This window comes from Protopterus annectens, chromosome 7.part0 (assembly GCF_019279795.1).
Source record: "Protopterus annectens isolate FY-2018-M chromosome 7.part0, PAN1.0, whole genome shotgun sequence".
NCBI classification, from domain to species: Eukaryota; Metazoa; Chordata; order Ceratodontiformes; family Protopteridae; genus Protopterus; species Protopterus annectens.
Window position 1 is genome coordinate 1,045,350,446 of NC_056739.1, and position 12,018 is coordinate 1,045,362,463.

A 12,018-nucleotide genomic window follows, 5' to 3' on the forward strand; every position below is an offset into this window, starting at 1 on the left:
GTTTGTGTTGATGTACTCTACCAGTGTTTTGTTTATTTTAACCAGGTCTGTATGCATTTGTCTTGTACCTTTCCTGTAGGTTATTGGAAGTCATGTCTGAAAGTTGCATTACAAGAGCTCCAGAACTCTCCCCTGACAGTGTTTCTTCCTCACTTTTTGTAGCTGATTTTTTCCTGGTCTTCTGTTTCTTTATTGCTGGCATCTAGGCAGTGTACGTACTAGCCAGTTACTGAAATTTACCCAGAAACACGGCATTCTCTGCTGAGTTTCTGTTTTTTTACAATGGGAGGGCTAGAAACAAGCTGTTACTCTGTGTGCAGCCATCTTGGAAGCTCCTGCCTCTGTACTTGATTATTCACAAGGATAGGGTCTTCTTGTGTACCAATGCCACTTTCCTGCCTAGGGCAGTGTCAGAATCCAACATTAATCAGGCCATTCACCTGCCTGTATTTTTCCCAACGTCACAAATGAGGGAGAATACTTGTTACATTTACTGGATGTTCATAGACAATTGCGTTTCTACTTGCACAGAAGAAAAGATATTAGAAAGTCAGACCAGCTTTTTGTTTCTTTTGCATTTAATAAGTTGGGGAAACCAGTTGCTAAAATAATTGTATCTAAATGGCTAACAGATGACATTTCTTTTGTTCACAATAAATTGAATCTTCCCTTGCCGAAAGCTTTGAAGGCTCATTCAGCTAGGTCTATGGTTACTTCCACAGTATTCCAGTCCAGAGCATCCATGGACAATGTCTGTGCAGCTTCTACTTGTTTCCTTCCCCATACATTTATCACTCATTACAAATTGGATATGGTCTCGAGGGGAAGAACAGCCTTCGGCTTGATCATACTCTGGAATATCCTTTCTTGGAGTCCTCCCAAGGATTTAGGTAGCTGGCGACTGTCCCATTGGTTGAGGAATGAATGAAAATTGACAACATCATATAAAGACGTTATGTACTTGCCATAACGTTCCATATGTGTTGTCCATTTTCATTCTTCCTCAACTTCTGCCCCCCCCCCCATTCAGCCCCCTGCCTTTTTCCTGATGACTTCTGGTGAAGTGAGTGTTAAAGGGGCACAACTGGACCCTTATATTGAATTCTAGTTATGACGATGGCTTATAGCGTCATTATCTATTTTTCCATTTTCTTTCTTTCTGAAGCTGTGGAAGGATTTGAGGGAGATTGGGCTTGGAGCATTATAGGTAGCAAGGCAGCTTGAGTTTTTTGTCGACTTCGAGCTAGTAGAAAGGCCTAGTCAGATCTGATGGTCGGGTGCTTGTCCCATTGGTTGAGGAAGAATGAAACATGGACAAAACAGATGGAATGTTATGGTGAGTACATCACTTTACATTTATTGGAGGTCCACAGACAATTTAAGTTTTTTCCTGCATAGAATGAGAGATATTAGAAAGACTGGTCAATTATTTGTGCTTTTAGCAGATTGTAAATTGGGAAAGTCATTTGCAAAAGTAACGTTAGCCAGATGTCTGACCAATTGCATGTCATTTGTCTACAACTAACTAGGTCTATCCTTAACAAAACCTCTAAGAGCCTATTCAACTAAGTCCATGGCAGCTTCTTCAATGCTCCTTTCCAGGGCTTCTATGGACGACATACGTGCAGCTGCAACTTGGGCCAATCCTCATACCTTTATTACTCATTGCAAACTAGATCTGGTCTCAAGGGGAAGAGCAGCCTTTGGCTCAACTGTGCTCAGGAATATCCTTCCTTAAGAGGTCACGTGGGATTTAAGTAGCTGGGGGCTTTGTCCCAACAGTTGAAGAAAGAATGAAAAGTGACAACATACAGATAAAGATGTTATGTACTTGCCATAATGTTCCATCTTTGTTGTCCATTTTCATTGTTCCTCAACTTCCCTCCCACCAACCCCCAATCATTTTTACAATTGATTTCTGGGAGAACGAGAGTTTATAAGGATACCACAGTCCTTAATGTTGAGCTCCACATATGACTTATTCTGTCAAAAAATGTATAGTAGTTTTTTCTATTTTATGTAAAAACAGCAAAAAAGTTCTGAGGTATGTTAGGGGTTGGTGCATAATGCATAAGGGAGAAGCTTGACAGCTTTTTGTTGGCCACGAGCTAAAGTAACATCCGAGTCAGATCCGAACCCAACAGTTGAGGAAGACTGAAAATAGATGGAAAGTTATGGTAAGTGCATATATGTTTTTATTGATTTTTACTATATTGAAGTAAAACTTGCGTAAGTTTAAACTTGTACATAACCCACTGTAGTGGGTATGGGATTAGAATTAAAATATGATTAGTTTTGTTGCTTGGATTTTACTGAAGGTTCTTTAGATCATTTTTGTACCTGGTAAGTACCTATATTTGGATGTTAGCTCAGAATGAATCCAGGTGTTAGCTGTGTCACCTAATAAATACTTGTATTTGGATTTTGGTTCATAATGTATCCAGAGGTTACATTCAGTGCTTCTTAGAAACATCACAAGTGTTAAAAGTTTCAAGGAAATGAATGTTAATATCTTGAGCCACCTGTATAGATATAAACCGGATGGGTATATTTACAAGTTGCATCAAGTTGGTATGTAGTAATAAATTGTTTTCGTAATTACTCCTGATTTTATCTGCTTTGGCCAGTTTCTGTGCATGTTTAAAAGTAGTAGTAACATTAAGACGTTTCTCTTTCTAGTTACAACAGCTGTTGACAGATCTACCTGATGATATGCTGGAGGACAGCAGGGATATGTCATCCCCAGAAATGAATTACTCTGACTGCAGTGAAAGTGAAACTGCAGTAAGGTAAAAAAATAAAAACAACTGGCATATGTATATCATATTGATATGTTTCCATGCTATTGCCTGTTTGTGTCATTAGTTTTTATTATAGAAGGAAGTAATATTTGGAAAGCTGTGTAATGCAACTAAAATCATGACAAAAGTTCATATTGCAATTGTGATTTAGCTTTCTCGTTGAAGTACAGGACTTCTCAATTGTACAATTGTATGTAGTTAGCTCAGTACCTTTAAAGTGTCTGCTGGAGTCTCTTGGCTTGCCTTTAAAAAACATCATAAATGTTAGTTTTGCAGTTTTTATGTTTTTGTGTACTTTAGCAGCAGTGTTTTGGTGGAGTTTTAGTTCAAGAAATAGTACATTGGGACTTCCAAGTTGGCTGCACACTGATCAACAGCTTAATTGCAGCTTTTCCAATGTGAAAATAGAAACTGAGGGGAAAAAGGGCAGTGAAATTGTCAGCTTGGTTAAATTTAATTTACTTGGTATTATGTACACTCCTTGGATGCCAGAAAAATAGAAATGTTGAGAACATAAAAAACGTCAAGCAGAAAAGGTGAAGACAAATACTGGGAAATAATTCTGCAGCTTTTCAGCAAAAAGCAATGCAATCATCAGGTTTAGTATGATAGATGGCTTCCAGTAATTTTAGAGGAAGAAATTAAATGTACTCCGAGGTGATTAAAATAAATGACAGTGATGGAATATACCAAATAACAATAGGCTAAAAAACAAAAAAAGCTTAAACTAGCTATTTAGATGAACTGATAAAACTGCAACAATCAAAGGTTGAAATACAGAAAAGGTTGGCAGAGTATGAGGTTTCTTAAGATCTGTTTCAATAAGTAGTAAAATTAGAAGATCGAGCACACAGAAAAAAACTTAGATTTTTTGCTGTACCAGAGAAATTGAAAAGAATAGACTGTACTAATTTTATGAAAACACAAATAAGCAACTAGGCTGGTGTTACACAGCAGGATTTGTTAATTGAAAGGGTGCATTGAGTGTGTACTCCAAAACTGGCTATGAGAAAGCAGCCAAGACCTATATTTGTGAAAATGCAATCATACCAGCAGAAATAGTTTATTAAGACAAAACTGTGGCAGAATGGAAAATTATTGAAAACTAGATACAACAATGTTTGTGGAAAATGATTTACTGTACGGCAGGCAGAAGAGAAGTACATTTTTCCATCAGTCAGGGAATGTTGAGAGGCATCTGTGAGATTTAAGCTGCTTTATCCAGCTTTCTTTAAAATATTTTTTCTGGAGGATCAAAGATTTTTTTTATGCAGAACAGGCTAAGGAGGAAAGAAAAACAAGTTTATCCAACAAAAAGTTAGCCAGCAAGTAGATGTGGACTGCATTCTTGTGAAAATAAAGCTCACAGAGAGACTTTGCCATGAAACCTTTCCCTTGTTCCAAAGAAAAATACTTGAGAGACCGAAAAAAAGCAAATGAGTTGATTCACAGGAAATGTAGTATGTTGAACTTGAACCAGAGTTTGGACTATGTAGATAGATGATCAGGAAGCAACAGTGAAATTAGGGAGTAAATAGGAGACTGTAAAGCATCAATCACATTTGTAACAAGCATTTTTACATGAAAAACTGGCAGAGAAAGACTAGTGGACTGTAAAGCATATACCCCACTTTGTCATTAATGTTTAGAGCGACACTATAAGGAAAAAAGTAACTGTAAATAAAAATAAAATTGTAGTATTTGTGAAAAACATCTCATTGTATAAACTCCAAAAAACTGCTTGAACTCCAAAAACCTTGCTTACAGCTCCCAAACACAGTAAATAACCATGAACGGATGTAAAAGTTGTTGATTTATTAAGCGTTCTTTTCAAAATCCACTTTTCGTCGAGTACACCTTACTCAACTTCATCAGATACAAGTCTTAATAAAAAGAAATACAAATTGTTACAACTAGGCACTCTTTTTAACTCTAAACTAGAACACATTGCTAAACACATTCATTACTATTATTAGTTGAATGTGTGCAGAACCACTGCGTTGTTTAAAAATTTAAAGATACATTGTAGTGCTTCTATTTGTTACAAACATGTTGTCATTTCCTTAAAACCACATAACTCATACTGGAAGTGCACCAAACAATAGTACAACTGTTTACTACCAACTATATAAAGAATTGTACATATATTTAAAACTTGTATGTGTAAGTATACGTATATTAAAACGTTTTACATGTTTTAAAAATGACCTCCTGTTCACTACAAGCTAATACTTTTATCCTACATACGGGGCATCAAAACATGTAAAACGTTTTAATATACGTATACTTACACATATTAGTTTTAAATATATGTGCAATTCTTTATATAGTTGGTAGTAAACAGTTGTACTATTGTTTGGTGCACTTCCAGTATGAGTTATGTGGTTTTAAGGAAATTACAACATGTTTGTAACAAACAGAAGCACTACAATGTATCTTTAATTTTTTAAACAACGCAGTGGTTCTGCACGCATTCAACTAATAATAGTAATGAAGGTGTTTAGCATGTGTTCTAGTTTAGAGTTAAAAAGAGTGCCTAGTTGTAATAATTTGTATTTCTTTTTATTAAGACTTGTATCTGATGAAGTTGAGTAAGGTGTACTCGACGAAAAGTGGATTTTGAAAAGAACGCTTAATTAATCAACAACTTTTACATCCTTTCACGGTTATTTACTGTGTTTGGGAGCTGTACGCGAGGTTTTTTGAGTTCAAGCTGTTTTTTGGAGTTGGTAACCTGAGTTTAACAGTTTGTTTTTGTCATTGTGCAACATGAACCCTGAAACTTCGTTTAGCCCCACTTCTACACCAAGTCAGCATGACAGCGAGTGCAACCTTATGGCACTCATTGAACTTTTAACTCAAAGTGGACAGTCTTTCCAAGAGACTAGACAATGTGACTCCTTTGCAAAGTGGCCAAGTGCGGCACAGCAATTCTAATACACATGTGAATATAGGGGCATCACAACAACCTTCTGACTACAACGAAGATAGTCTGCTACCGGTCACGTCGGGCAACGAGACCAATGGCAATATGAATGGTAGTGGAACTAAAGAAGCTCACTCTGGAGCTCACTCTGGTCTTGTACAACAGCCCGGTGGTGGCCAGTCCACGCCTAGCGTTCAAGACCTCAGCACTTGGTTAAATGGATAGTTTTCTTTTGTAGTAGCAGCTTCAGCCAACTCAGTGGATTCCACGTCTGAGGTAAGGACAGATTTGGCTACTAAAATGAACACCTTTGATGAAAAACTAGTTAAACTTAGAAAGATACAGCTCGAAATAGCATACTTTCAGGAGTGTATTCGTCTCAAAATAATACCAAAAGGATTGAGACTTTGGCAATATCCAGCAGGGTTAACTGAGGGTTCAGGTTTTCACAAAGATCTGATCGCTCTATTTGATAGGCATGGCCTTGAGCTGCTACAAGTTTTTTGTAACCATTACCAACAAGCAGCGGATAAGCTGATTGCTGAAACTAATGACCTGGACTCTGAAATTAGAAATGACATTGATTTCTCGAGGTACCGTTATGACTATGATAGAATTTTTGACAGCATAGACCAATACTTGTCGAAAATTAATGTCACTAAAATCAAATAAATCAAGAGAGACTTGAGAGAGTATGAGATAGGAATGGCCTATCCTAAACCACCAACCTCCCAGGGGAATTTTTTGCCTAATGTAGGCCTCCCTAGGCCTAATGGGGAAAGTTTACAGAGCCATTTGGTTGGACCCCTAAATGATAACAACCAACAGAAGGACTACCAGCAACCTGGCGAAGTTGGAGTAGTATGCCGCAGTGAAAGACTAGTGGCTAATAACTCCAACCAAACTAACATACAAAGTTCTTCAAATAAAACAAATTTTCGGAATCGGGCCTCGAACTTTGTACCACCCAAAGGGAGGTCAGTTAAGAACAGGGAGAAAAACAAATGGTAGAGGACAACAGCTCTCTTGGGACTATATCGAGGTTTCCCAAGTGTACGATATTGTACAATTTGAATAAGGACTTTAAAATATTTAATTATTCTGACATAAACATAACATCTGATAGGATTAATCTATTGGCAAAAGGCCACACCTTTGTGCCAACAACACATTTAGATGTGGCTAAGACCTTGATTGACTTGAAACTCTTTGCTCGTAAACTGAATTTAGTGGCATTAATGGGTGAACAGATGAATAACAAAAGTGACTACTATGTGTCCCGTGTATAAAATCCACCATTGCACCCTTTAATAGCACTCTTTGAACAAATTTGTGAGCTGGATTTACGTACTGTTAGTGATAGGCCTTATGGCCCAAGAGTAGGTAGGATTTACCACTATAATATCAGTAAAGAGGATAGGGACAATTTGAGTTTTTTATGCCAGGTCCCAGTACGTTTTATGAAACCGGACAAAGGGGGTGGCCTGGCTATTATGAATGATACTGATTATTGTAATAGGATGTCAGACATTTTAGAAGGTCACACTTGTATAGAAGTGTCAAGGAATGAACTCTAACGGTGTATATAGAAGAGTAAGAACGTGTATAGAAGACCTCTACATAGAGGCAAAAATTGACAAGACACTTTACAATTATTTAGTACAGCCATCTCAGAGGATTCCAATACTTTTTGGAATCCCGAAAGACCATGAGAGTGTTGAATGTCCTCCCATGCGTCCACTGGTGGACGCTAGAGACAGTGTTACATACTCATGCAAAAGTACTGGACAACATTCTCAAGAAATACGTCACCCTTGAACCGCAAATATCTAAAGATTCATGGTCTTTTTTGGAGACTGTGAATAAGATCGCCTTTAGTGAGGACGTTCTGTTCCTCACTATTGACGTGAAAGATCTCTACTCATCCATCCCCCATGGTGAAGGAATAGAATGGGTTTCCTATATGATGAGGTGACATAGAGCACCATTAGAGGAGATACACCTGGTAGAAGAACTTCTTGATATAGTGTTGTCCTATAACTATGTTATGTTCAATACAAAATTGTACCATCAGGAGGTAGGGGTGGCGATGGGCTCCCCTTGCGGGGCTAGTTTAGCCAATTTAGTTGTGGCGTATTGGGAAAGAGAATACGTCTTTAGCCACCCCACACTTCAACATGAAATCCAATTCTTCACACAGTTTTTAGACAATATATTTATCTTGTTCAAAGGCAATGGAGAGGATTTACGAAATATGCTAGATGTTTTCAACACTAATACAAACTTCTTGAAATTTACATACTTGGTGAATAAAGGCAAAATAGCATATTTAGATGTAGAATTGAGTAAAGACTACCAGAATAGGATTTATATAGCAACAATATTTCGGAAAGACACCTATTCAAACGCCTTCCTCCAGTATACCAGTTGTCATCCTTCATTCCAGAAGAAATCTGTAATGAAGGGCCAACTTGTTAGGGCTGCTAGGATGGTATCTAGAGATGTAGACTTTGATGAAGAATGCGGTTTATTATACACTTCTTTCACTCAAAGAGGGTACCCTAGTCTGTTTGTCCAGGAAATAAGAGAGGTACAGCATAAAAGAACCACAGGTGTTTACATCCCAATATTGAACAACAACCATGTTGATAGACCGATGGAAAGAACAGTAAAACAACCGTTCAGCCCCTGCAGTTTTATTTGTACATACACTCTTGATTCCAGTGAAATAGTTACTGTTATTTCTAAGAACTGGGAAACTTTAATTGAGAGATGGGCGATTTAGATCCCTCTTCTCAGAGTTTCCCAAAGTAGTATTTAGATGAGGTAGTAATCTGAAGTCAGTTTTGGAGGCTAAAACCAGGGCACCGAGTAGCAGAGACGGCATGTTTAAATGTTATATGTGCCGTTTTTGTAAGTACATAGATGTGGGTAGTAGTTTTGAAATTGGAAATTCAAAACGAAGGGCAAATTTAACTGCCAAACTAAACAAGTCATTTATTTAGCCAAGTGTGTTCTATGTCCAGCTTTCTATATCGGCAAGACTGATAGAAAGTTGTGTGAAAGAATTTATGAACACATGTATTGTATTAACAAAAACAAACTTGAAAATGCACTAGCTAGACATATCAATGAGAATCCAGGGCATCAGTTCAACTTTAGGGTTATCCAACAACTAGACAGTGATGGTCGAGGGGGGCCTGAGTCACTCAGATTGGAAAGAAGTGAACTAATCTGGCAACTGAGACTCAATGCCTGTCACTATCCAGCTATTAATGAATTGAGCTCAATTATGTGTATATTACGTTTGAAGAATTTGGCCAGATAGCATCATATATATTTTCTCTGATGAGTAGAGTTTCCATTATTGGAATCCGCAATAATTTGGGTGATTAGAAGTATTATGTATTATTTATGCTTTTTACATGTACTATTTTTACCTGTTTAGGTAACATATTTATAATTTTATATATATACATTTTGTGTTGATTCCATTAAGTGTTTAGTAGTAATGGGTAGAACCCTAGTTTGTATGTAGGTTTAGTAGCTGACATATTCTGTATGTAATGACGTCAGTGTTATTTATTCACTAGTATAATCGTGTGTTTTCGTTCATATATATATATAGTTATATATTTTTGTAATTAGCTTCATTGTGATTTTTTTCTTTCCTTTCAAGTAATAAGAATAATAAGATTTAGGAATGGTTAGTAAGTATAACACTTGTTTACTTTCAATTTTAGGGAGATATAAACATACTTATGAAATGTTTAGTATATATAATTATGTATATAACTAAGTATTAATAACCTTTTGTAGCATGTCTATAATACGGAATACTTATAGTTTTTAGATTATTTTGTTTCCAAGGATAGGTGAAAATATAAACAAAAAATAAAACAAAATGAATATATGTGTAATATAATGTAGTATCATTCGGATGTTTTCAGAGTGATGGGAAGCTACGCTTTTCTTCACTTGTAATCTGAGATATGTTGGTTAATTGTTTGATGCCCCGTAAGTAGGATAAAAGTATTTATAGCTTGTAGTGAACAGGAGGTAATTTTTAAAACATGTAAAACGTTTTAATATACGTATACTTACACATATAAGTTTTAAATATATGTGCAATTCTTTATATAGTTGGTAGTAAACAGTTGTACTATTGTTTAGTGCACTTCCAGTATGAGTTATGTGGTTTTAAGGAAATGACAACATGTTTGTAACAAATAGAAGCACTACAATGTATCTTTAAATTTTTAAACAACGCAGTGATTCTGCACACATTCAACTAATAATAGTAATGAAAATGTTTAGCATGTGTTCTAGTTTAGAGTTAAAAAAGTGCCTAGTTGTAATAATTTGTATTTCTTTTTATTAAGACTTGTATCTGATGAAGTTGAGTAAGGTGTACTCGACAAAAAGTGGATTTTGAAAATAACGCTTAATAAATCAACAACTTTTACATCCGTTCACAGTTATTTACTGTGTTTGGGAGCTGTAAGCAAGGTTTTTTGGAGTTCAAGCTGTTATTTGGAGTTGGTAACCTGAGTTGTTTTTAACAGTGTTTTTATCTCGTATAAACAAAATGTATTATAAAGCAGTTTTATATAGTTTGCATTTGGGTATTTTAAATGTGGGGGAGGGGAGTCTTTTCAGAGACTGCTGTACATGTCAAATAATAAAGTAAACATAAAAGAATGGCTAGATAGAAGCAAGTTTGTTAATATAGTGCTGTGATCTCAGTCTGGTGGTGTGGGGGTGTAAAATGTACTGATTGTTATATGTAGAATTAAGTTGATTTACCCTTGTTTTTACATGGGTGGCTGTATAGAATAATGCCATTGGCTTAGCCATAAGCAGTTATTGTACGAAAGTAGGCTCAAGTGATGAAAGCCATTAAAAATAAGTGTTTTGCATCTACAGAGAGTATTAGCTTTGTTTTTTCCATTAGCAAATGCTGTCAGTGTGAGATAAGAAACCTACAGCTTATGGTAGTTGGCCAGGGGAATTCTGTACATTCTGTTTTGAGTGAAATTTACAAAGATTCCTTCATGCATCTGCAAAGTGATAGTTTTTTTTCATTGCTGACAACCTTTATGTGGAAACAAGCTGTATGCAGGTGCAAGTAATTAATTTTGAGATTTATGAGCATTCTTTTGTTGTAGGAAATGCAGCATTTAAGGGTACAATGGCAAGCAGTTCATTAAAAAAATTTGAAAGTATGGGAAGTGAATAAAGGGATAAGTAGCCTCCCCACTTCTTAATGCTTTGATGTATTTAATAGAACAGTGCACAATATAGTTTTATTTAAAGGTAGCCAGTACCGGTTTTCTTAGGGCTAAATGTTAATGTTTCTTGAAAGCATACAGCTGTTTTTCACATCTGGGAACGAAATGGAGATAAGAAATTGAGATGCAACAGAAATCAGTGTAAGTGGAAACACAGCCTGTAGCATGTGCTAAAGGATGTGTAACCTTAATTTTAGGTTAGGTAGTGCCTGTGGAATGCAACTGTCAATGTGGGGCAACATTTCTTATCTGAATGGTTAAACCTAATTTGTTAAAAATGTACATAGTTTTGTGTTTGTTCTAAGTTAATAGAGTATGAAGGTGTTCTGGAAATGTATTCAGTTTTTTTGTTTGTGTGCTTTTATTAAGGTAAAAAGCCTTGAAAATGTGACATATGTTCTAATGGAGATTAGAAGAAGCAATTTTATAAAATACCAGCCTGCCAAATGTTAGTGTGTGCATGTAAGACAAAAGTTGGAGATACACAGTCAAAAGTCTGCCATTTAAAAGTTGGGAACAGTAGCTTTTTATCATAATGGCTACTCTGTTCATATTGCCTTGTAATGTAAATGACCTTACAGGTCTAGAGAAAAAGGAAGGCGTAGTTAATTAGGCAATGCAGAGTATACATAGCAATGCTGTAGAAGACACGTGGAAAGAAATGAGCCTATGAATTTGACAAAGAAATAATTTCAGGATGGATTTTCAGCAAAATGTCAGAGAGAAGGAAAAATGGGAATAATAATACTGATTGCTAGATGGGCTGCAATAGCGATGATAGAAGAGCAAAAAATGTAGCTTTGTAGTAAAAGGGGGTTGTTGGCAAGGGAAGAGAATTACCCTGGCATGTATTTATATTCCACTAAAACTGCTGTTACGGAGTTTAAGAAAATTTGGGGAGAAATGATCAGTTGCTAGCAGGGAGTATTACTTGTAGGTGGAAAGTGAAAGTTGATTTACAATAAATAGTGAAGATGTATCTGGGGGATCTAGAAGGGAA

The 12,018-nt window shown here is 36.2% G+C and overlaps 1 protein-coding gene across 2 annotated transcripts in view; it reads left to right on the forward strand.

The window, feature by feature from the left end:
* CEP152 (centrosomal protein 152) overlaps positions 1-12,018 on the forward strand; it is a 2,961,597-nt gene that overhangs the window by 343,257 nt on the left and 2,606,322 nt on the right. For both annotated transcript variants that reach the window (XM_044077591.1, XM_044077592.1), the window contains exon 3: positions 2,680-2,789. In XM_044077591.1, coding sequence (XP_043933526.1) covers positions 2,680-2,789 — 110 coding nt within the window. The remainder of the gene's footprint in view (positions 1-2,679; positions 2,790-12,018) is intronic.